A 25,516-nucleotide genomic window follows, 5' to 3' on the forward strand; every position below is an offset into this window, starting at 1 on the left:
CTAGGGATAGTGGTAAATGCTTCCCACATGCTGTGTAGATAACACTTCATTTCAAGTGTCTTCATTTCTCTTTGTACTGCTAGCTAAGCCTCCGGTTACATGTACTGCCTAATGCTGCTTCAGCTGTTCCATTAAGCATAGTGTGAGTGTGTGTTGAGAAAACAAATCTATAGAATGCTGTGGCAATCCTGAGTTATTAAGGAGACTTCCACAAGAATAATGTGTTTTTTTTAATCTATTTCACTGTAGTGTTTAGGAGGGGTGCACTGCAATTATTTACAGCTAAATGCCAATGAAAAGTGTGCTTACATCAGATGGCTCCCACCTAAACAAATAGTGAACCCTGACCTATAGCATAGCATTAAAAATTAAGTAAAAATATAACGTTACACGTCCCCAGGTGTTGTTACAACTGTTGAAATAACGCACCTGTAATTTTTCTTTCATTGTTAACAACCTGACAACTTTTTACACTTATAACTTTAAAGTGTGTTTAAAAGCTCTTTTCAAAATGGCCCGCAAATTACACTTGAAGTGGGCATCCACTCTCAGTGCAGGTCATAAGCATATGCTGATGCATATGTTCATGTAACACCATCTTAGCAACATTGCTAGGCTACAAAAAAAAATATTTGAAAAGTACTGAACGATTACAACCTTGCATGAATGAAAACACTTTATATTTGATTTCAGTTTGTATGACAGCAGTGCAGAGCTTTGATTTCATTTTGTATGACAGCAGTGCAGAGCAGAGCAACTATAAAAGACCTCTAACAGATGTTTATATTGATAATACAGTGCTCCCTTGCTGTAAGGCTCTCGGTTATAATGCACCTCGGATATAACACTACTACAGCAGATCCCCCAATTCCCTATACTAGTGATTCTTGCAATATTTCTACAGTAAATACAGTACCGGTGTTCAAACTGTAAACAACTTCAGTTTCTGTCTCTCCCTTTTGATACAGTATCTGAACTGAAGAAAAGCTGCGCTGGCACTTTATAACACAGACATCTTATTCAGCATTCGTTTTATAACTAAATAAATATTAGGCCTATTACGTGGTTATCTTTCCTAATGCATTTACTTTTTTGCTGCGAGAGGAGCTGCGGCTTTCTCCTGGAGACGAGACGCTTCAGCTTTGCTTCAGCCCCGCTCCGGCAGCCGAACCTGGAGCGAGCCCATTCCATCTTCCCCTCGCCTGACCCGCTCTCCTTCTCGCACTTGGTTTACTTGTCTGTTGCTTCGAACTGAACTCCCGACCACCATTTAGCCAGGCTATTTGTAGTTTAAAAGCTGCTAATTAAAATGATCCATGAATGGGAATGTTATGTTTTTTGGGGGCTTTTTTGTAAAAAATATAGTGTTGATTACATGGTGCTTTATGCATGGATAATTTACGGAAAGTAACATTTTTGCTTCACTATATATGCATTATACAGAGGGATTATTTTATTTTGTATTTTAGTCAGATGTGTGTTATGTATCCCGCAGCACCCCCCACCCCCTCCCCCGTTTATAACGCTCTTCGGTTATAACGCTCATATTGTGTCCCCCGAGACCCACGTTATAGCGAGGGATCACTATAGTTACAATGTAAAACCATTTGTGGCCCAGGAACTTTATCATAAAACATAGATATTTATTCCAGACTCCAAATTCATGGCCGATGTCTTGTCTAGAAACAGCATTTGGATAGGATTTTTTTTGTTTTCTAGCTTTCTGTCACACTTAGATCATTAATGCAACATATGTTGAGCAGTTACTGTAAATAACATGGTTTATCAAAGTGATATTTGAAATTCGCACCCACAGTCTTTTGGATAACGTGATTTATCTTGGAAGCTCTTTTGCTGTAGGAATTATGGATAATGATTGACTAACAACTAAAGCAGAAAATAAAGGAAACACCCTAACAGTGACATAATGCACTGTGTTAAAAGTAGTTTTTTTCCCCCCATTGTTAATTACACAACTGTTTGTTTTTACTGTGTAATTAATGTGAAAGAATGTTAGATTGGGCTGGCATTCTTTCCATTATGATCAACACATCTAGTTACTGTGCTCTCATGTGGCAGTGGTCAGAGTTGTTGTTCTTTGTCTGCAACAGTATGCCATGCTCATTGGTTGGACAGCTCTCTGACAGTCAATAATTGTGAGTTAGTGCCTTAAAATGATCCACCAGCTGGGTATAACTTTTCTCAGTTATATGTTTCATTGGCCTAAAAAAAAAAATCTGTCAAGTTGATTCGAAGTCCTTTGTCAGCTGTCATATCTCAGCATGGCCCACTCATCTGCAGGGCATCAGAAAAGATCTACATTTTCTGTTTACAGTTTGCTGGCAAAAAAAGAGATAAAATTGTAGAAAATTAATTTAGCTGTTGCATATTTCTGTTTTCCACTTATCAAAATGGTTAATATCCCCACCCCCCTCCAAAAAAAAGAAATAGCCAGAACAACAAAAATGTACACACAGAGATTGGAAAAGGCCAGAGATTGAGGCGATTTCCCATTTCCTATCCTCATGTGCCTTCCATTCTTTAAATAATCCTTACTAATAGATAATGGTGATGTTCTTCATAAAAACCCTCAATTTGTATATATATTGTCGTTTTATACTTGAGCATGCACAAAGGAATAAACAATACAGAAGATCAGGAGTAATTAACTAATTAAAAAAAGCGGGGTAATGCATGTACTGTTTGTGGAAATGAAAGGTAGAATTCGGCATACAAAGATTTGATATACTGCCGTGGCATCTTTGTGAGCCTTCAAGGCTTCTAAGGCTTAGTATGGATTAAACCAGAGACATATTTCTATGCCCCCGAATTACAATCTTCCCTATGCCCCCAAATTATGATTTTAAACACTCAAAAATAACCTAAATTATAAATTAGATTATTTTCTTTGAGAACAGACTACATCTTTGAGAACAGTCAAATTGACAAATATTTTGGCCCATTCTTTAATTAAGAAAATATATTTTTCTTTGTAAAATACCTACTATGTGCAAGAAACTGAACAGACATCTTTTCCGCAAGGGTGATCATTAATTTAGAGGATCTGATACAATCCTGACAAGTCTCCCACACTGAGTGCACTGAAACATTGTCTCCACCCCTTCAAACGTTCTCTCTCCCACCCTCGAGCGATTCCCATCTGTGAGTCCTGAGTGCCAGCCAGCCTTCCATTCTCCACAGAATACAGTGTAGCCAGAGAATAACAGAAAGGTGCATCTTCTCAAGGTTTCTGTCGATTTACACCAAAAGCATTGGAAGAACCAGCAGGCAGCTCTGATGAAGATCAAAGTTGACCATTTATAGCTTTAAACATCAAGCAGTGACTTCTGTTTACAGGAACAGACAGAATTAGCAATTACTAGGCTGTGTGTTTAGGTAATGGGAGTCAATCTTACATTTACCAGGAGTCATACTGTAAGCTGTTACATCTTTAATTTTATCTCTGAATCCTTTCTTTTGTATATGCTTCTTTAGAAATGTACACTCAAAATGCAACTAACTCGCATGCAAACATAAAGTCTCTTCCACGTCTGAGATCTAATTCTCTGTCCATCTGCTTCAGTGAAATCTGTGTGACTCCAGGGATTCATGCTGCTTTTGTAAGGGTGGATGAGATTTGAAATTCTCTGGTTGGAAATCGTGCAGTGTGGGGGATGCATGCAGGGGCAGGCAAAAACAGGAGATTGATTAGATGCATCTCTGTCCTAACATTTCAACCCCCTGCTTTGGAAAAGCACATTATTTTGCAAAATACAGCATAGCAGTGTGGAATCGTTATTGAACTGTTGGCTCTGTGGTGAACAACATGTTTGTGGATGCAATCTTATTTTGACGTTTTGAAATGAAATATGTGATCTTGCCACTGCACTGCAATTAGCTAAAATAGCCAAAGCTTTTAGGTAAATTTGATTTGTGAATGTGCATTTAGACCAAAAGCTCTGCATATGAATATACTGTAAATAGACAAACACAGCATCCAGTAGTTATTGTCGATATTATAGTTCCTTAATATGACTAAGCACTTGCCTTTTCCTGGGCAACCCAGATAGTACTTGGTTTTACTATGCATGGTTTGTTTCATATTTAACAGCAGCTGCACACCCATAGTGTGAAGACAGTTTCCTCAGCGTCTGTAGTCTTACCTTTTTGGCAGGGTTTTCCTTTTTGTCCTTGAAGTTTTCTTTTTGTCTTTGTACATAAACTGGATGGAAAACTTTTTTTAGGTACATAAACAATATACATTTGTAGTTAGTACCAGTTATTTTGGGACATACTGTATGAAAGAAAACCTACAAAATAGGGTATGATCTGTCACAATACAGTGTAGCCCTATGGAAGAATTTTGGGGAAGGCAACTCTTACTAACATTCTTAGTCGCTTGTGATGTTGTCAGTAAATAATTGTTCTGAGTTAATTGCTAATTGCATATTGTTAAATTATATTATTCCTTTCAGAAAAAACAAAAATTGCATCTGGTTTTAGAGATTTAACTTACTTCCATTTTTCCTTTCACACGTTCAACCTCATTAAAAAGTGAAATGTGAACATCTATATATGTCTGCCCTTTCAGCTGGTTAAGAGTGAGCTTTCAGCCCCAGGAAAAATACTTGTATGGAATATAAACCTGTAGCAAGTGCTGCAACTTAATTCCCAGTGGACTTTAGAGTATATCTAATTCTGGAAGTCTAGCAATAATTCTGTCTTTTGGTTGACAGAATTTTGAGAAACACACAAGAAATTCCAATGCAGATACCCTCGTCTATTGCCGTTATTGACCCCAGTCTGATTACCTTTCTCACTGCACATCCTATTAAATTAACTAAGATATCATTATCATTCTGTTAAATTGAATCACTTCTGCTGCTGCAGACACAGTTATGTCACGACTCCATGTAAATGAAGCTCCGGTGCCAAATCAGTTTCACAAGTACACCAATAATGCAGTCTGGAGTTGACCATTTAAAAAGACCTTTGTTTGTGTGATATCTTGCTTTTTAACAATCTCCCAAGCGTCTGATCGAACAACAGAGATCTTTTGTTGTGAAGGTGTTAGACAGAACGTATGGTTCCTATTGGAACAGTGCAAAGGTCTAGGTCACTCATTAAAGATGACTTTTGAATTTGATGTCATTATTTGTGCTTCACAGTGAATGCCATAACTCCACTGACAGAATAAAGGTGAGAGTCTGGGACGAAGACGATGACATCAAGTCCAGAGTCAAGCAGCATTTCAAAAAGGAATCTGATGATTTTCTTGGGCAGACAATTGTAGAAGTGAGAACACTGAGTGGGGAGATGGATGTCTGGTACAACCTAGGTATGTTAATGTTGCCAGTTAGATAATATTCAATTTGGACCTCATAACTCCACACTTAAAACGCCCCTGTATTTGTATATCGGTATTCTTTAGTGTGATTGTTTATGGAAACTTTGAATAAAGATGTATAACCTTAGATGCTTACATTATTCCTAAATAATCAATTAGAGAGTTTCACCCTGCAGAGACAACTTATTAGTCATGTAATTTAATATTCTTGTTTCATAGGACGCAGAGTGCTATTGTACATGTCTTTGAGCTAGGAAGCAGTGTAACATTAGGGTCAAAATGTTGTAGAGTTACATGATGAAATAAAATTGTCAAAAATTCTGCTCATATACTGTAACACTGAAACTGCCATGCTTCACTCTTTGTTATAGCAATTTTGGATAAGCAAATAGACAGCCAGAGGAGACATCTAAAGATAAATGTGACCTTAGGCAGATATTTTGAGAGCATAAATATATTGCAGCTGAACACTGACAATTCAAACAAGAAAGGAATCCTGTAAGGAAAAGGATATTGCCCAGTTAATACTTTCTTAAGGTTTATATTGGAGTATTTTAAAAGTCACACAATTATACATTAATGCAAACACGTTGGTTGTCTTTTCAGGAAACACAAAAACTGATATTGAGGAATGTTTTATGACATCTAATATCTTATATTAGTTTAATTTCATATTATGTTGTGTGTTTTGTCTAATTCTCAATGTGTGTTCCTGAATTGTTATTTCTAGTCAGAAATAACAATTCAGAATGATAGATGGAGTGTCTTTTTAACCTCTGATATTTACATGTTTAACTATTTCATTGTTTAGAGAAAAGAACTGATAAATCTGCAGTGTCTGGTGCCATTAGATTAAAAATCAGCGTTGAAATGAAAGGAGAAGAGAAAGTTGCCCCGTACCATGTGCAATATACATGTTTACATGAGGTAATATCTGATTTTAAGATATACATTAATATTTTTAATGTTAACTTTTTATAATTTGCATTAATATTTAATTTGTGTAACTAATGACTTGAAATAAGGGTGTTGCCAGAACATTGTTCTGGGCATGGCTCATTTTCAATGAAGGTTTGAATATCGTCTTTGCTAAATATGTATGTTGGGAGTTTTTTTTAAGTGTTTCCAAAAAAAAACGTCTCTCTACAAATTAATAAAATGTATAAGCATCGATCAAAACAGCAGTGGAAATTGTTTAAGCCCTTGGCTTCACACAATGTTCTATGTGTTGTTCAGTGTAGCGATTGATCCGTAGTGATATGGATATTTGTTTTCTCTTTTTTTCAGAACTTGTTCCATTATTTGACAGAAGTCAAAAATGGTGGTGTTGTAAAAATCCCAGAAGTGAAAGGAGACGAAGCCTGGAAGGTATACTTTGAAGATGCTGCTCAAGAAATTGTTGATGAATTTGCAATGCGATATGGAGTAGAATTCATCTACCAGGCAATGACGTAAGTACAAACTACTTGAAACACAAGGGGCAAGGGATTGTCAGATCTATGCCCTATTAGCCAATACATACTGTAGCGTGAACGGGGGTAGTGGTCAGGGCTGGTAGGTGACGCAATCAAATATGAAGACATAAGCCCAATACAGCTTCTGCAAGTGAGCCGGCTCTTTTGTACAGCGGTGTCGGCACTATGCTTCAGAGCCGGAGGTCCCGGGTTCGCGTCCCACCTCCGCTTGTGAGAAGCCTCTGCCCGTGGAAACCGCGGTTCACTACAATGCAATGTGAATGTGTTTTTAGTGTTCCTTGTCAAAAGTCAATTTTTCAGCTTCTGTAGCTCCCACTTGAGGGTTACTGCTGGTGAGAGTGGTTTTATATTGTGGTGTGTGAAGTGCTTTGCTGGTGAGAGATGTTTCAGTGTGTGAAGTGCTTCGCTGTTCAGGAGACATGAAGGTGCTGCAAGAGTGAGGTACTGAAAGATGAAAGGTTTGTACAGACAGGACAACTATCTTTCTCAAGAGATTTATGACAGATATGAAGCAACATTTGCCCTCCCTCAATGGACTTGTATTTCAATCCAAACCAGACCTAAGATCACTCTGACTTGATAGATGTATACATCATAATTCATCCTCATCTGGTACTGGTTCAGCAGATGTTCCTTTTGAGCCCTTTTAAGATTAAAGTGTTGATGAGCTGAGACACTGCTTCACAGTACAGAGAGGACACACTGAACAATACAGTCTTGAGATGCATTACATTGCAGTAAGATTGGAGTGTTCTATTGCCTGTCACTATACTTGAGTTTCAGAATGTATAATACAGGCCTGGAGTCATCATTTGTTGATGGTGTGCAGATTCAGTAATATCTAAATTGTTGTGGTGACCTCCTGTTCATTGCTGACGCTTTGAAAAACATCTGGGACGATTGCAAACATCATAAAACCATAAACAGTAAAAAAATAAAATAAAAAAATTAAGCTAATATTCTTCAGCATGTGCTGTACATTGCTGTATAATCCTCATTTACTTGATGATTGCACTTTCCTTGCCTTTTTAAATGTGCAAATGAACCACATTTTGTCAAGAAATCTCAACAAATGAGTCATATCTCAGAAGTAATAACAATTTTAAAAAGTGCCCAAATACATTTTGATCACATAAGAAAACAGAATGACAGATCTACCGAAATGACACATGCAATATTATTTTAATTTGAATATAAAAAATGGCTCATAAATATTAAAGAGCATTACCTTTTTTCTTTGACCAGTAATTTATCATAGTCTTCCAGCATTCATATGTTCTGCTCATTTTCCTGCCTACTTTGTTCTGCAGCCATAAAGAGTGTATTTCAGTAAAGACCTTCTAGGTTGCAGTTTATAAAATCAACTGGAAGAAAATGCTTTAATCATTTAGACTCACTGAGCTGATGCCTGCTAAACTACCACCAGCTTAGGAACTGCTTAGAAATATTGGTCTCATTGCTACATTCAGTTGTGCAAACCTCTTGTTACTCAGTTCTCACACTTTGCTGTCAAAACCTGGCTTGCTTTTGCTGGTGATAAATGTTACCTCCCAGGTTTGTCATCTTGGATGACAATGCAGCTGGGTCCTCTATTGAAAGAAACCTAGTATCCAGAAGCGTGGTCTGGTTCATTTTCACCCTGTGAACACATTCTGAATTCATTAAGTGAAAGATACATGCAAATTATACAGCAGCCACTTAACTGAATAAAATGACAAAGTGATTTAGCTGAATATATAATTACATTTATTGGCAAAACTCTGGGGAATGCTATCAGATTAGAACCTTTTCCAGCCAATTGCATTACCATTAGTGGGTTCAATTAGCTATATCTTCAGTAATACATATTTTAGTAAAAATATAAACTATTTGGATAATATTATGTTTAATATCATCAATAGTGGTAGGTTTGCACGTGTTGTGGGTGATGCTGAAAAACTTTAATATTATATAGTACACAAGTATCTAGATCCTAATGTGAATGATTTCTCAAGACCTGAACCCATAAGAGCTTTAAAGCATTAGGTCTGATTCACTAATCCTGCAGGAGCCTGCTTCATGACCCACAATCAAAGTTTGCAATGCAAGTCATTTTCCATAAACACCTGTAGGGTCGCAGCTAAATGTAGTCACCTGCTGTTCTCATGGTCTCCAGCCCCATTGCTACAGAATGCACATCCATCGATATGTTTGCTCACTTTAATGAGGTGTCTACCTGACCTGAATGAAGTGGTTCCCATATGCATTTCCCATGGATCTTTAAATGAAGGGGTGGCATTTTCTAGTTATCAAAGCATTTTAACTACTTGTAGAGGGATGCAGAAGATAAAGGAATTTGGATCACAAAACAATGCACACATTTATTTAGACTGTGGTGATGGTATGGAGTGGGTTTCCCAGTCTTGTTCTTGATACTAAATCATTGGGACCATTGAAGACTTCACTTGACAAAGTTTTCTGGTCAACCAGCTACTAGGAACAGGACTAGCACTGATGGCCCGAAGGGCTTCTTCTCGTTCCTAAATGTTCTTTTCTGATTGATTTAAGTACATTGTTTTTCAAGTGATCAAAACACATTGATAGATTTTCAAAGCTTTTTACTCTAAATTATTCAGTGCAATATTTTTAAATGAAAGGAAAAAACACTAATTACAAATCTAATAAATAAAAACGTAAGACTACAAGTCCCTTTATTAAATGTCTGAATTGTTTATCTATGGTTTTGTGACTTTTGTTTATTTCTGAATAAGAATGTGGTAATGATGATTTGGACTCGAAAGCTTTGTGACTCTAGCCCTTTGCGTCTCATAATGCACTAAATACAAAAGCAAAAAGTGCCTATTTTATGTAAACTCAAACGACCGCAACAAAGTGGGGGCTGTAGTCTGTGCATGCTTCGAGTTAAAGAACGTTTAAAAAGAAGAAGAATTCCCTGTATCGCTATGAGAGACAAACAGGTTGTACTGAATGGTTTTATTAAAAGGTGTTTATAGATATGAGAGTAGCATACCCTGAAGGAACCATTTATTTTATTATGTGTTACAAGTGTATTCGTTTTTATTTGTATGTATTATTCTCCCACAGGCATTTCTCTTGCCTGTCTTCCAAATACATGTGTTCTGGAGTCCCTGCAGTGATGAGTACCTTGCTGGCCAACATCAATGCTTATTATGCTCGCACAACAGCTACAACTAATGTGTCTGCTTCAGACCGCTTTGCTGCTTCAAACTTCGGGGTGAGTTGCAATTGTTTGTTTTATATCCATATGTTTAAATGTCCAATGTTAATTGCATAATGTAGATACATGTTGGGAGCTAATGATCACTGATAAACCTATTGGCCAAAACCATTTGCTTCTGAATGAGCTGAGTTATTTATTTTAAATAAGAATTGTGAATGAAGTGCTCATTAACGGAACTGGGCAATGCCATTCAGTCACGGGCCTCTCGTCAGCCAAATTGTTCATCGTTTGGTGGTTTGTTATGTGGGTTTGATGTTCATCAAGTATTATTGTGTCATTTTATACTGATAGACCATTCATTTCTTTCAACACAGAGGGAAAAGTTTGTAAAACTCCTTGACCAATTGCACAACTCGTTGAGGATTGACCTATCAAAATACCGGGTATGTATATTATACATATTATTTTACCTAGGTCTAAACTAATAGTCATTGGTCTTATTCACCTAGTTACATTATTAATGAGCTGTATACTTACAGCTGACTAGAATGTGATCTCAGTCCTTGATCCACTTGATTCTCAATCACTGGTACACTTTCTAAACTTTTCTAAACAGCAATATTAATACAATACATTACTCTAAATCAATCATCACACATTTTTAAGCTGTACGTATCCCATTAGAATGTATAAAGTCAGATAATATTCCTCCATTCCCTGCTTATGGAATGATTAGTTTGGTGAATAGTTTTAGGAGATTAGAATCATCTACACTCCCGGTTCCAATTTCTTGGACCACTGGTTTCAGCATTACTACAGTGAATTTGCTTGACTGTTTTAGACCTATTTAATTCCATAGAAAGTGTAAATGTTTAAGTCTGGTATTTAGCAAATTTGCTTGTCTCAATATACCATCACAACCTTTCTTACCAATCAGATAACTCTGTTGCAGTATATTATGATACATTTCTGGTTTTGATTTCAGTACTGTATGAAATTAAACTAGTTTAGGATAACTGAGACTAGAAAAAAAATGTATAGGTGACATTTACATCTGAAATACCTTGCTGCTTTGCTTCATTTTGTTCAGTTCCATTTTGTATCTTTCTGCCTCTTCTACTGCTCGGTTCAGACGCACCTCAGTGGTGCTGTGATTGGTCACAGTCTGCTTTTGTACTCTCTTCAGTCCTTCCAGTTCCTATTGATACACAAAACAGGACAGAAAACAATTGTACAAGTGGTTACATCAGCAGTGTTAGAAAAGTGTGTACGTTGAGGAACTGACTCAGTTGGTACTTTCACTTAATTGTGTCCTGTACCATGTTACTGTTACCATGTTACATGCTTGAACGGTCTCAGTCATCTCTAGCAAATATTCTGACTCAATATTGACTGTCTTACTAACTCGAGGGAATAATACAGAAACCAGTGTTTTATTTGCAGACAAGAATTGATCAGTATGTGAACTGTGTAATGTACCGCACACCCTGCAAGAACATATTGTAGTCAGTTTGGTAGAGGATGCAACGCTCTGATTTTAGTGCAGTAAGGGGAAATTAAGCCGGGCAGTAAGCAATGCAAATCAATAGAGCCTCATAATACTGTGGAAGAATAGAAAACACCTTCCCCAACACAAAGAGACAGAATCTTACCTCAGCACATCCTTTTGATACACCTCATGTTGACATTTTTGAAGTTTATTTCTCCTGTAGCTTGTCTAAACCTGTTTGCACAGTTACATACACTGTCCCAATAGCAATTGCTGGGAGTTAGGGCAGGTGGCTACATAGATGAGCCTTTACTTCTTGGACACTATAAAAGAAGAGTCTTGTATGACACACAGTGCCCAGGGCCATTACCTTGGTGGAACAACATACCCTGCAGCAGTTTGTTTCAATCCACAAGGAACGGGATGAAAACAGAACATGAAAATAATGCACCTTTCCTGAAGAGTTTGTTTTGTCTAGTCAAAATATAAGACGTACCCCTTCTTAACCTAAATTGAATCGGAACAGGCCTTTTTCTGGTGAAGGTTCTTTTAGAGAATAGTATCTCAAGACTAGCTGTATGGCAAGAAGTGTTGCCATACTAATTAACTAGTGGTTGTTTATGTGGTGTGGATATTACCTCTATGTAATTAAAAACAAACATAGTTCATTAAGCATTGCCCTTGGTGCTTACACAGTGTGTTTTAGCAAGTCCACCACCGCTGCCAGCTATCTGCCATTTTGTTGACATTACCAACACTGTAATAGCAAGAATAAAGAACACAATTTGGCTCACACTTGATGAGATGCAGTAGTTAATGTGTATCTTCTTCCATAACTAATAGCTGTGCTGCCAGTTTAATTTCCTCAGCCAGACCTCAATGATGATTTAATAGATGTGCTTTTGACATATTAGTCCATCTCTTCTCTGATTTTGGTTTCAGATGATTCCTGTAGTAATTATAGGTAACAGATTAAATGTGTTCAGAAAGGTATGTGTTTCTTTTCTATAAAGAAGTGACAAAGACCAGGTCAGTTATTTCTTTTTTTTATGTAGTTAAGGTCAATTGCTTTGGGAGTTTCAAGTGTAAAGGTCACAGAGCAAATATCTCCAGTGAGCTAAACAGGCTTTGCTGGTCTCAAAGATGGATAATAGTATTCAGTGATGAATTGCAATCAATACTAATTGATGGTATATTGATAATACAAATCTTACAAATGGAAGTTTTTCTTACTAATGCTTGCTGTGTGACACAAGGAGGTTGAATGAGTTATTCATGTTATTACCTAAAGGGAATTCAGATAAATTATTAAGATTTTCTGGCGCTATAGATAATGTTCTACTAAAGCATACAATAATTGGTACCAGAGAGTGCACCAGTTTGTCAGCTAGGGTTATGACCTGAAATCATCTGTAGCATTCTGCCTGTGGAATTCTGTGACATTCTAAAACTAGACCGCCACAATAAAGAAATCAGCATTATGAAACCTCATCTCTCTAGATAGCTCTGCACTGGCACAAAATAAAAGCCAAACAAACAGATAGTCTGCAAGGATTACCCTCAACGTTTTGATTAATTCCCCAATAATCTTCTTTGCCAAAGGCTGCCAATTATAGCCAATGTTTAGCTTTGATGTAAACTTTAAAAAAAAAAACATAAGGAAACAGTAAAAAAGTACATTAAAGCTTATTGTGTGTGTTATGTTTGCTGGATCGTGCATGTTTGGTGCTACAGTATTTGGCAGGTATGGCATTCATTTTAGCCTGAACTCCACCAATCCAAATGTAAACAACACCATAGGCAAATTCAAAAGAAACCACATACTGTAACTGAAATGGAAGTTTGTTAGGAGTTGAAGAGCATGGAATGCAATGTAACCCACTATTTCAGGGGATCCTGGTATTCCATGTCAGTCTCATTTGAACTCTCAGCTATGATAAAATCACTTACCACCGATTATGTTATCGTGTATTCTGCCTTAATTGTAATAAATCAATACCCAAAACAGCCAAGTCTCAGGGAACCATCACAATTGGTGTATTCTTTCTATTTAAATGCAGATTACAGTGGAGATATTTGGTCATAATCATGCAGTAAATTGAGCAGTTGAGACTCCTGAGGACTTCATTACTGTTATTATGTTTTATTAGCAAAAGTCAAATTGGAATCAATAATAGTACATAGAAATCTAAAGTAAAAAACATTGCTCTAAAGCTGTCTGTTTCCCTTTTGTAATTATCAGGATAATTTCCCTGCCAGCAACCCTGAAAGGCTCCAGGATTTGAAGTCAACAGTGGACCTGCTTACCAGCATCACCTTTTTCAGAATGAAGGTAGGATGTTATTTATCTCAGCTGCCAGTTCAAGGAACATTGCTCATTTATTGTCGGCAAAAGGCCACATTTAATTTGTTACCCTTGATCAGCCCTGGTAAGGTATATTCATCATCTCGGTGATTGGGGTCCATGGTTTCTCTGAGCTTGTAATTAAGCTGATAGAAGATGGAACAAGTGTTAGATTTTAATGATTTAGATACATAAGCTTCTGGTTTGAATTATTAATGAAGTTGTTCTTTTTTCTGGAAATCAGCTTGTTGGGCAAAAAAAAAGAACTTGTGACCATGTTATTCCGTCTCTATATTATAAAAGGCTATATATCCTGTATATCCTCCAACCCCTTATGTCTCTCTCTCGCCCTCTCCGCTCATCCCCTACTAGCCGGCTTGTTATGCCTTCTTTTCACTCTCTTACCTCCTATGCTCACTCCTTCTCTTCCCTTGTCCCCCTGTGGTGGAACCAGTTATCCTCAGGACTGCTCAGTCTTTTTCTGCTCTTCAGCGTCTTCTCCAAACCCACGTATTCAACATTTATTTATATATCTTTTTTTTGTATTCCTTTACTTATATTTATTTATTGTACATATGTGTTTGTTTTGCATTTTTATTGTCGGTAACTTAATATATTTTGTTTAATTTCTGTAAGTCGCTTTGGATAAAAGCGTCTGCTAAATAATTAAATAATAATATCATAAGATATACAGAGTTCTAATGTACGTCAATTGCAAAGAGATTCCACTTGTCATAAAATAATGTACTGTACAATAATCCTGCCAGCTGTTTTGTAAACTTTTAAAGTGGCTGACTTTAGATCCTATGATCTAGACTTCTGACACTTTGCAGTAGAATAGTCTAAAACAGGAGTTCACTAAGTTTTGGTCAAGGAGGGCCACTTAACAGGTGGGGCTTTGGGTGGTGGGTCACATAATAAAATGCACTATAATTAAACACCAATATGTGCAATAAATATAGCATACCTTTATCTCTCTCTCTCTCTCTCTCTCTCTCTCTCTCTCTCTCTCTCTCTCTCTCTCTCTCTCTCGCTCTCTCTCGCTCTCTCTCTGTATATGTATATATATATATATATATAGACCCAAGATGTACATCTTTTCAGCTGCCTTTTCTTTTAGGACAGTATTGGGGAAGTGTTAAGCTTGATATCTGCAAAGTTTGTAAGCATTTGTTTTGTATTTCAGCACATTATTGGCTGGTTTCACAGACCCTGATTAGCACTAATTTTGGTTTACCTTACCTAAATTAACATTGGGTAGTCCAGGACTAGTGCTAATCAGGGTCTGTGAAACCAGCCGTAAGCCACGTTAAGCGTTTTTCACGTTACGCGCGGTTCACATTAAGCAGGTTATTTTGAAGGCTTAATGTGATTATTATAGTGTGTATGTTAATGAAAAGCATGACTAATTATTATAATTATTAGATTTCAAGGAACTTGCCTAGTTTCTGCTTGAGTGGGATTTATGCAGCTGACTTTTTTCGGCGATCACTTGGGACAGTAATCACCCCTCTTGCAGTTGAGATCGGCACCCCTGGCTGCACGTGTGTCTTGTTTTCATGTTCTTAAAGCTACAGTAGCGCCGTGCTGTGATGTGCGCTGCTAGTACCGATATTGAGCAGAAAATGAACTTCTAATGGCCCAAGTCTTTCTAATAAAATATAGAAAAGTCTCAGAAATGTTTGACGAGGTTCCGCAGACAGGGCCACACTTTGGAAACCCCTGGTCTACAATATAATGACGCTATATTGCAGCCTGCATATACTTTCATTTCCAAGCAGCACTTTTTATAACAATCCCTACTAGCCATACAAAAATGCAATACCTGATATAAACAACAATTGATTTTGTTTACAATGAAATGGTATTCATTCCAAATGAAGCCCTTCAGTAAAGGCCAGCTTCGTTTGACCAGCTCAGTCACATAGTCACAGAAGTTGTAAACACAGATTCAAAGCTTAAACCAAAAGATTTTTTGCCATCACATACTGTACAGACTTTGGGTTTCATATGCTGCAAGCGTAATTGGTATTACAGTGAAATTGGATAAATATTTCTGGCCTTTCCTTACAAGTTAAAGCTTTTAATTACTAAACCTACAATAGCACTGGTAGTAATGTTGTTTTACTGAGAAATGCCAAAGTGTATCTCTGGAGTTAACAGTATTGTTTAATGACTATTAGTACTTCCCAATCTCTTTCCTTTTATATTTGATATTTGAATTATCAATGCAAAAATATAGTATGTTACCACACTATAACCTAGTGCATTGTTGCCTGCCTATATTATTATTACATCCCATTGCCCTGAAGCTTTTTTTTTTTACGTACAGTCCAAGCTGGGAAGGTCCCCATACGAATAACAGATTCGATTCTGCTTCAGTTCTGATTCCTTTGTTATTAAGCTTTGTGTCAACCTTTTTTTAAGGTCCAGGAACTGCAGAGCCCACCCAGAGCCGGTATGGTGGTGAAAGATTGTGTGCGAGCCTGTCTGGACTCTACATACAAATACATTTTTGACAACTGCCATGACCTCTTTAACCAAGTCGTTGATCAGGTAATACATTTATAATGTGACATTGATTAAACTGTTGCGTGTGTGTGTGTGTGATGAAAAGTGTATTTAAACACTTTAGGTTTGGCATTTCTTCCATTTCATAATTGTACTCACAGATAATCCAGTAATAATGCAAGTGCAGCAACAAGAGCTTTCCTCCTGTCTATGTACTCATGCGTATATACATTGTGTGTAATTTATTGAGTGTTACAATGTAAATGTTAAAAACTATTCAATTCCTAACAAAGTGTGGCTTCCACATTGAGGTACCAAGCATAGAAGCTGGAATGTTGCCACGAATGTAAAAATGCTTTGTATTTTATCATGTTGAACTGTTGTTGCCAAAATGCTGTGGGACTGGACCTATAATACTACCAGCCAGCAGATTTTGTTGTAAGGGCTGGGGAGCAAGCAAGGTCTGACCCCCCCCCCCCCCAGAGCTGAAAAAGCTAAGCTAAGCTATGGGCAGTTCTCTGTAGTTCTCTCTCATAGTGAGTTATTGCACATTAATGTTGTAGAAAAACATACTGTCATGAAGCCATTTGTAATTAAAATAGCTTTCAAGTGAAGTGATGAAAAGCAGGTTGAAACACAATAATAATTATACCAGTTCTTGGTGTAGCCCCCTCTCACCAATTTTGACCCAAACTCATTATTAGATGTTTTTATTTGCTTTAGTAATAAGCCTCTCACTCTTGCCTTATAGTTGATCATTTATGGCCTTGAGTGATAATAACAATACATATCCAGTCATTATTAGAAAAGAGATAATAAATCACGCTTTTGTGGTTCACATAAATTGTCTTGATACAGTACGTACCCAGCAGTACAGACATGGTAAGCCTTTTAAAGAAAGGAATGTTCTCAACTGAGTTGGATAATTTAATTGTTTATTTGTTTGTCTGTCTCATATTCTTATTTATTGTGAAAATAACCTTAGCTATTGATACATAGGTAATAACTTGATTAAAGCTTGGTGGGGGGGGGGGGGGGGGGGGCATCACACTTTATAGGTAATTACTGCCCTCTAGTGAGAGTCGATAGAAGTACATTTCATGCCTTGTACGATAGTTTTCAATTGTGTTATGTTGATGTGTTCATTGATTCATAATGATGATAATAATAATATTAATAATAATAATGATGAATTGTACGAAACAGGTACTAAAGGGTTAAAGGAGCTTGCCTGAGCAAATTTATTAAAGCAGTCAGCTCTACCTCCAGACTCATTTTGCTTTCAACCGATAAGAAAGAAGAAAAGAAGTGAAATAGACATCTACTTCTAAAGATTTAGATCAACGTCAAACTATATCCTTTGCATCTTAGTGCAGCCGTTCTAGTAGGTTAATGTTATAAAGCAATAACGTGGTATAATGATATTACTGACAGCTGCATTAGCAATGTGGTCTAATGCTTTCCAAACATTTAGGGCTACAGTTTCAACCAGCCTTATTGCGCACTTACTGTAAATCATGTAGGATCCTGAGCAGTTGACAGCTCAGGTAGCTCAGAGGAATCCTGTGTCAATGTGACTTTAAATGTAAGTCAAAATAAACACATACACCACGTTTTGCCTTATCGTCTGATCTGCTGACTGTTTTGTCAAAGGTTTTCATAATAGCCTTCAGATGGTCAAATACTGAATGATATGGAGAATTTGATGTCCTGTCAGTTTCATCACATAATGCTTTGGGTATCGCAGACCGTATGGGAAGATAATGACATTAAATCATTTCTTTGCAAAACATTTTATCCAGCGAGATTTCTATAAGCGTATGGTTATATTAGTGACAGCTACCTTTTGTTGGTTATAAGTGTATATCTAATTCCATTCAAAGCGTTTGTTCTATGCTACATTTCCTGCGTTCATGTGCAATTTTAACGCAGGCATACGGCTGAACTGATTTGTTGAGTCTGTTATTGGTTACGATAAATACATGTGTTTAGTCATAGTAATCAATCATAGTAAAAAATGAAAAGATTGATTCAGAATACTGTATATTAATATTAACATTATATTAAAAATAATGTGATAAACTTTAGTACTAATGTGAAAAACTGCTTTCATAATAAAAACTCATTCTGTTTATGATAAAAACGTACTGAAAAGTTCCTTTGAGCTCAGCCTCCAATGCGGCCTATACCATTGCACATACCTATAGCAGGGTTTGCTCAAGACAGTCCTGGCTTGATTAATTGTATTGCATTGCATTGCTGCATCAGAGTACATGCTATGAATGAAAAGGGGTACTTGTATAGTAATACCGTGATACTGGAACATGTAATACCTGTAACTCAAAATAAATTGCTAATTCAATTCTGTGATTTTAATTAACGCGTTAGACAACTCAATCTCATTTTCCAACTGTTGTTACCGTTGGTGCTTTACGAACTCAATGATGTTAAAAGCAGAACTAGAAAAATTATTGATTATGGATAATTGGTTATTTATTGTATTGAAATATTATACTGATGCACATGAAGGTTACATTTTTGCCAATATGTTGGATGTCATAGAGACAGGAAAAGTATAGCATGAAAAAGTATTGGTTTATAAATGCTACATACTGTTAAGTTTAATTTTCATGTTGGCTGTGTGGTACCTCAACTTTGTCAATCTAGAAATGTAATAATCATCATGGATTATGGGATTATTATGTCATTTTCCTATCTTGAAAGATGGACACATCTGTTAATTACATGTTTGTCCAATACTTGAAAAATACATTTAATCAACACAGGGGCAGCTATCAAAGAAAAAGAGAATTACCCCCCAAACAGCTCTCCAAAGGACCCTAACAAAGTGACTCATTCTCTTATTGTTTTAGAATAGGTATCATTTACCATCTGTGATTATAGTCTTTAATGAACACTATTACTGACCCAATGCATTCCTCCAACTATAAATTCATTTCTAAATCAATTACCTGGAAAGGTTTACAAGGACGTTTAAACAAGAATGTGCTTAAAGGTCCTCTGGGATAACCCTGAAGCTAAACAAAGTATTTTTTGTGATAAATAAATAAATAAATAAAATTTACTGGTAGAATATATTGCTTTTTGTAACAGTTGTTCAACATTTGTTTTTTTGATCACAGTATTGGTGTATAAACATATTTTTTTCTTAGCTTGTTCATTTGAGTTTTATTATTATTATTATTATTATTATTATTATTATTATTATTATTATTATTATTATTATTATTATTTATTTCTTAGCAGACGTCCTTATCCAGGGCGACTTACAATCGTAAGCAAATACATTTCAAGTGTTACAATACAAGTAATACAATAAGAGCAAGATAAATACAATGACTTTTGTTCAAGCAGAGTACAAGTGTGACAAAATACAATTCAATAATACAGCAGATAACAGTGATAGTTACATCAGGATATGATTAAATACAAAATGCTATAGATTAAGCACTTTGCAGATTACAGTATTCTGAAGTACATGATTAAATGCAGTAAAATAGGGGGCAGATAAATAAAGCGCATTTAAGGAAGGGTGATAGTGTCCCAGGATAAAAACAGAGGAGTTCTACAGGTGCTGTTTGAAGAGGTGAGTCTTAAGGAGGTGCCGGAATGTGGTCAGGGACTGGGCAGTCCTGACATCTGTAGGAAGATCATTCCACCACTGCGGAGCAAGGGTGGAGAAGGAGCGGGCTCTGGAGGCAGGGGAGCGTAGCGGAGGTAGAGCCAGTCTTCTAGTGGAGGCGGAGCGGAGAGGTCGAGTGGGGGTGTAGGGAGAGATGAGGGTCTGGAGGTAGCTGGGTGCAGTCTGGTCAAGGCATCTGTAGGCTAGTACAAGAGTCTTGAACTGGATGCGAGCGGTGATCGGGAGCCAGTGGAGTGAGTGGAGTAGTGGAGTAGCGTGGGAGAAGCGAGGCAGAGAGAACACCAGGCGGGCAGCGGAGTTCTGGATGAGCTGGAGCGGACGGGTGGTGGACGCTGTGAGGCCAGCCAGGAGGGAGTTGCAGTAGTCTAGGCGGGAGAGTACCAAGGGCTGGACCAGGAGCTGGGTAGCGTAGTTGGTGAGGAAGGGTCGGATTCTTCGAATGTTGCTCAGGAAGAATCGGCAAGTGCGTGCCAGAGTGGAGATGTGCTGGGAATAAGAGAGGCAGGGGTCCAGGGTGACTCCGAGGTTCTTAGCAGAGGAAGATGGAGAGAGTGTAGTAGATTCCAGAGGAACAGAGATAGAGAGATGAGAGGAGGGGGAGGAGGAGGGAAAGAAAAGGAGGTCAGATTTAGAGAGGTTGAGTTTGAGGTGATGCGAGTGCATCCAGGAGGAAATAGCAGACAGACAGGTAGAGATACAGGAGGAGATGGTGGAGTCAAAGGTGGGGAAGGAGAGGAAAATCTGAGCATCATCAGCATAGAAATGGTATGAGAAACCATAGGATGCGATGAGGGGGCCCAGGGAGCGGATGTAGAGAGAGAACAGGAGAGGACCCAAGACTGGCCCTTGGGGGACTCCTGTTAAGAGAGGGAGAGGTGTGGAGGTTGCTCCACGCCAGGTTACCTGGTAAGTGCGGTTGGAGAGGTAGGAGGAGAACCAGGCCAGAGCAGTGCCAGAGATCCCCAGGTCAGCTTCAGTGGAGTGAGTAGAGCGGAAGCCAGATTGGAGAGGGTCGAGCAGAGAGTGGTTGGACAGGAAAGCAGAGAGCTGGCGGTGTACAGTCCGCTCGAGGGTTTTGGAGAGGAAGGGTAGGAGGGAGACAGGGCGGTAGCTCTGGAGGGAGGTGGGGTCGAGGGTAGGTTTTTTGAGGAGGGGAGTGATAGAGGCTTTTTTGAAGGCAGAGGGAAAGAGACCGGAAAGTAGAGAGGTGTTGAGGAGGGAGGAGATGAAGGCGAGTAGAGCAGGAGCAGCAGCTTGAAAGAGGTGAGTGGGGAGGGGGTCTAAGGCACACGTGGTGGGTTTGTGACCCTGGAGCAGGGAGGAGAGCTCAGAGTCTGAGAGGGGCAAGAAGGTGGAGAAGGAGGGCAAGTTAGTAGGGGATGCAGTGGGTGTAGGGGTTGGAGCAGGAGGGGGTGCGGGGGAGGGAGAGGTGTTAAAGAGTTTGCGGATATCTGAGATTTTAGAAGAGAAGGAGGCAAAGTCATCAGGGGAGATGGAGGAGGGAGGAGGAGGGGGGAGGGTTTAGGAGGGAGGAGAAGGTAGAGAATAGTTTATGTGGGTTGTTAGTGGAGGCTTGGATTACAGATTGGAAATAAGTACATTTAGCAGAGGAGAGAGTAGAGGAGAAGGAGGAGAGGAGAGTGCGGTAAAGGTCTAGGGCAGCAGGGAGTTTGGTTCTCTTCCATTTCTTTTCAGCAGATCGCAGTGTGATTCTTTCAGAGCGGAGCACAGAGGAGAGCCAGGGATGGGGAGGGGAGGGGCGAGCAGGTCGGGAGGTGAGGGGACAGAGGGAGTCGAGGGAGGAGGTGAGGGAGGAGAAGAGGGTGACGGAGAGTTGTGAAAAGGAGTCGATAGGAGGGAGGTGAGAGAGAGCAGTGGAGGCAAGGACAGAGGGGGAGAGAGATCGGAGGTTACGGCGAGAGGTGACAGTTGGTGTAGGAGGAGCAGGGAGAGGGGGGAGAGACAGAGAAAAAGAGATTAAATAGTGGTCAGAGAGGTCCAGGGGAGTGACAGAAAGGGTGGAGGGGCAGCAGGCCCTGGAGAAGGTGAGGTCCAGTCGACGGCCAGCTTTGTGGGTAGGAGGGCATGGAGAGAGACAGAAGTCGATGGAGTGAAGGAGAGGGAGGAATCCAGCAGAGTGGCTGGGGTTGGAGAGATGGATGTTGAAGTCACCCAACAGGACAGTAGGGTTAGACAGAGAGGGGAGGGAGGAGAGTAGATAGTCGAGTTCATCCAGAAAGTGAGTGAGAGGCCCAGGGGGGCGGTACAGAACAATGAGCAGGAGTTGACAGGGAGAGGTTAGTTGGACTGCATGAAATTCAAAGGTATTAACAGAGAGTGAGGAGAGATCGGAGGGGACAGAAAAGAGTAAGGAGGGAGAGAGGAGAAGACCAGTCCCACCTCCCCATCCAGTGAGACGCGGGTTATGGGACAGGAAGTAGAGAGAGGACAGGGAAGCAGGAGTAACAGTGTTATCAGGGGACAGCCAGGTTTCAGTGAGAGCAAGGAAATCAAGCGAGAGGTGGGAGTTAAAGGCAGAGATGAAATCAGCTTTGTTAGCAGAAGAGTGACGATCCAGAGTGCACCAGAGAGTGTGCGGTAGGGGGGGAGAGGCAGAGAAATGAGGTTAGAGGGGTTGGAGGAGCAGCAGCAGAGGGAGGGCAGAGGACGAGGACGGGAGGACAGAAAAGGGATGTGAGAGGCAGTCATAGCAGGACAGGCAGGACAAAAGGCACAGTAGGAGCAGTGGGGTGGAGGGTACAGACCTGACTAGTAGATGGCTTCTTCCAGAGCGCCGTTAGGTTCGGATCTAGTCGAACAGCATCTCAGTGCAGGCCTCCCCTTGCTGGACTCCCACAGCTAGACTCCCGGCTCTTTTGTTGAGGCTCTTCGGTTTGCTGGCGCTTCTTGCTGGCGCCGAAATAAGCTGCTTGATTAAATGTTACAACTGCTTGGCAAAAGAACCAACTAAACTGTGTGGAAACCAATCAAATAGCAAAATCAACTGCTAATCAATTTAGCCACTCACCTGGTACTAATCACACACTAACTCAGCTAATTCAAACACCACCTTACAATGTCACCAAATGTAGTTACTTTAAAATTACTTGAAGCAGGAACTTACCTATCTGCCTCAGTCCCTGGTTACCTGTAGACTGAACTAATTACTAGATGCCCTCCCTTAAATAAGTTCCACCAGCCTGTGCCCTACGTCAGAAATTGTTTGTTTGTGTGAAGATGTCAACCGGTGTGTGTTATGCAGTGGACTGAGCACAATTTATCCATGTTCTCTGACGGGTCTGAATGTATGCCTTCTGATTTATGTTGATGGTCCGAGTCTTCTAAAATAATCGCTATAATTAGAAACTAGTGACTGATACATAAAACATTGACTCTAATTTTCTTTTCTTTTTAGAAAATACTATTACCAAGTTTAGAGTTAATTAAGATATTTTGAATTGAATTAAAAAAGAATAAAAAAGTACAAAAAAATTCTGAAGCGTTGCCTAACAAAAAGCCAGTTGTTTAAAAAGAACGCTTTATTAACAAGCAAGCAGATAGGAAGTGAGATTTGTTGAGAAAGACCAAACGACAGAGTTTAAAGCTGTTATATAAATATACAGTTCTAATTGGCCTACTGTCACCCAGGCCCTTGGGTGGTGTCACATCTTGCAAGCAGCAATGACTGAACCCTGCTAGCATCACAATGACACATGCTTGCTGACCTTGTGAAGATGAAACGTTATTTTAAATGACAATATAGCTGCACCAAAGGGGCTTCAGAATTCCCTGTACCAGTAACAATGTTGATTTTACATATAACCCTTTTCCCAGTTGTCTGCATTAGCTTTCACATGGCAGGGTTCTGGTTTCAAATAGCAATGGAATAATTACAGAAGTTGTCCTGTTTGAAAGGTTGGTGGGGGGGGAAATCAAGTGAAGATTATTGGTTGTTTTTTTTTCACTGGTTGAAAAATATAATATCCTCCCTGTGTTTGTTGAATTAATGCCCTTATGGCATAACAATATTTCTTGAGCATCAGTAGTAGTTTTTCTAGGAAGGATTGAAGGATTGTAGGCAACATTTTGTTTTGCCTTCCCGAGCTATAGAGCGGGTGTTGGAATCAATTTTGGTTCTTGCTTCGGGTACATTAGCATAGAAAAATAATTGTACTTTATAGGCTGATCTTGGCATCTCTACGTAAATATCTTTACATAGTCTCTTTGCACATGTTTGAGTTCCTGGTTTGCTGGGCTAAGATAACCCCTGAATAAATGTGTGTGAAAACACAATGAATTTGTATTTTTACACATTGGAATTATTGACAAACTGAATGTTTATCCTCTGAGCTGTGAGGTTATTGGAGCTGGAGTGATCCCTCCTTCAGGATTGAACCACAGAAGCTAAGCACCATGGACCTGGCACTTTGCCCACCCATGTTTTGTCAGACTAGTGCTTGTGAAAAGACAGAGGGTTTTAATCTCAAACACTGGCAATGCCTTTCAGAGTTCAGATACTCACTGTAGCTAACCCAATGGCATATTTTTTAAAATCAGTAATAGCAGTGTAAACAACTGAAAAGTATATTTAACACACTCATCTGTCTCTTGTGTTTACTGTATAGTCCTGTAAAACCTCCCTGGGCAATATATTACAGTAGCTTACAAAACAAAACAATATTGACTAAAGCCATGGGGCATTAAAGCCCCTTTCTTAGCCGCCTGAAGCTTATTCCGTAGGCAGTTAATGATCTTCTCCTGCTGTTCAGATTGTAAAACCACTTCACTGGTTATAACTGACTGAATTGTTCCCTGAATCGTTCTCTCATTTCTACTATGCACCGTCTCGGACAGGTTTTTTTGTCTAAAGATGTGTTAATAAATACAGTCTATTTTATGAATTGGTGAAGCTGTAGTGTAGATTCTATGCTTGGACAGAAACATAGTTGTATAAAGATAGCTTTTAACCATCTCCACTCTCTTTCTCTGAGCAGACCAAGAAACAAGATGTTCCACGAGAGGAACAGGGACCAAGCATCAAGAATTTGGATTTCTGGCCTAACATGATTACACTGATGGTGACTGTCATTGACGAGGACAGGACAGCCTACACGCCTGTTCTGAACCAGTAAGTAAACACAGTGCACGATAGGTTTCCCACCATTAGTGTGGTATGTGACCTTAATGCTTAAAGATTCATTATCACGCCCATATACCTTTTATAACAGTACCTGTTAGATGCATTGGACCTTGCTGTGCTGTTTCCTGTCTTCCCAGATCACTTGAAAAAGATTTCAGTACTTTTTTTTTTAGCATTATGAACTGCTTTTGGAAACTCTGATCTATCCCGAAGCTTGATGGTGTTTTTACATTTTCACAAGCAGGAGCGAGTGCAATTTTTGTTTAATAAGATGAACTTAATATGCATAATATAATATTTCAAGACTACTAAATGTACCAAAGTAAAATATAAGTAAATATAATGGGAAACTGCAAAATTACTAT

The 25,516-nt window shown here is 38.8% G+C and overlaps 1 protein-coding gene across 3 annotated transcripts in view; it reads left to right on the forward strand.

The window, feature by feature from the left end:
- The window catches only part of LOC117429276 (protein unc-13 homolog C), a 100,274-nt gene that overhangs the window by 28,107 nt on the left and 46,651 nt on the right, over positions 1-25,516 (forward strand). For all 3 annotated transcript variants that reach the window (XM_058998730.1, XM_058998731.1, XM_058998732.1), the window contains exons 10-17: positions 5,169-5,338; positions 6,159-6,274; positions 6,635-6,798; positions 9,907-10,057; positions 10,378-10,446; positions 13,735-13,824; positions 16,264-16,392; positions 25,006-25,139. In XM_058998730.1, the coding sequence (XP_058854713.1) occupies positions 5,169-5,338; positions 6,159-6,274; positions 6,635-6,798; positions 9,907-10,057; positions 10,378-10,446; positions 13,735-13,824; positions 16,264-16,392; positions 25,006-25,139 (1,023 nt within the window). The remainder of the gene's footprint in view (positions 1-5,168; positions 5,339-6,158; positions 6,275-6,634; positions 6,799-9,906; positions 10,058-10,377; positions 10,447-13,734; positions 13,825-16,263; positions 16,393-25,005; positions 25,140-25,516) is intronic.

This window comes from Acipenser ruthenus, chromosome 24 (genome assembly GCF_902713425.1).
Source record: "Acipenser ruthenus chromosome 24, fAciRut3.2 maternal haplotype, whole genome shotgun sequence".
Lineage (NCBI taxonomy): Eukaryota > Metazoa > Chordata > Actinopteri > Acipenseriformes > Acipenseridae > Acipenser > Acipenser ruthenus.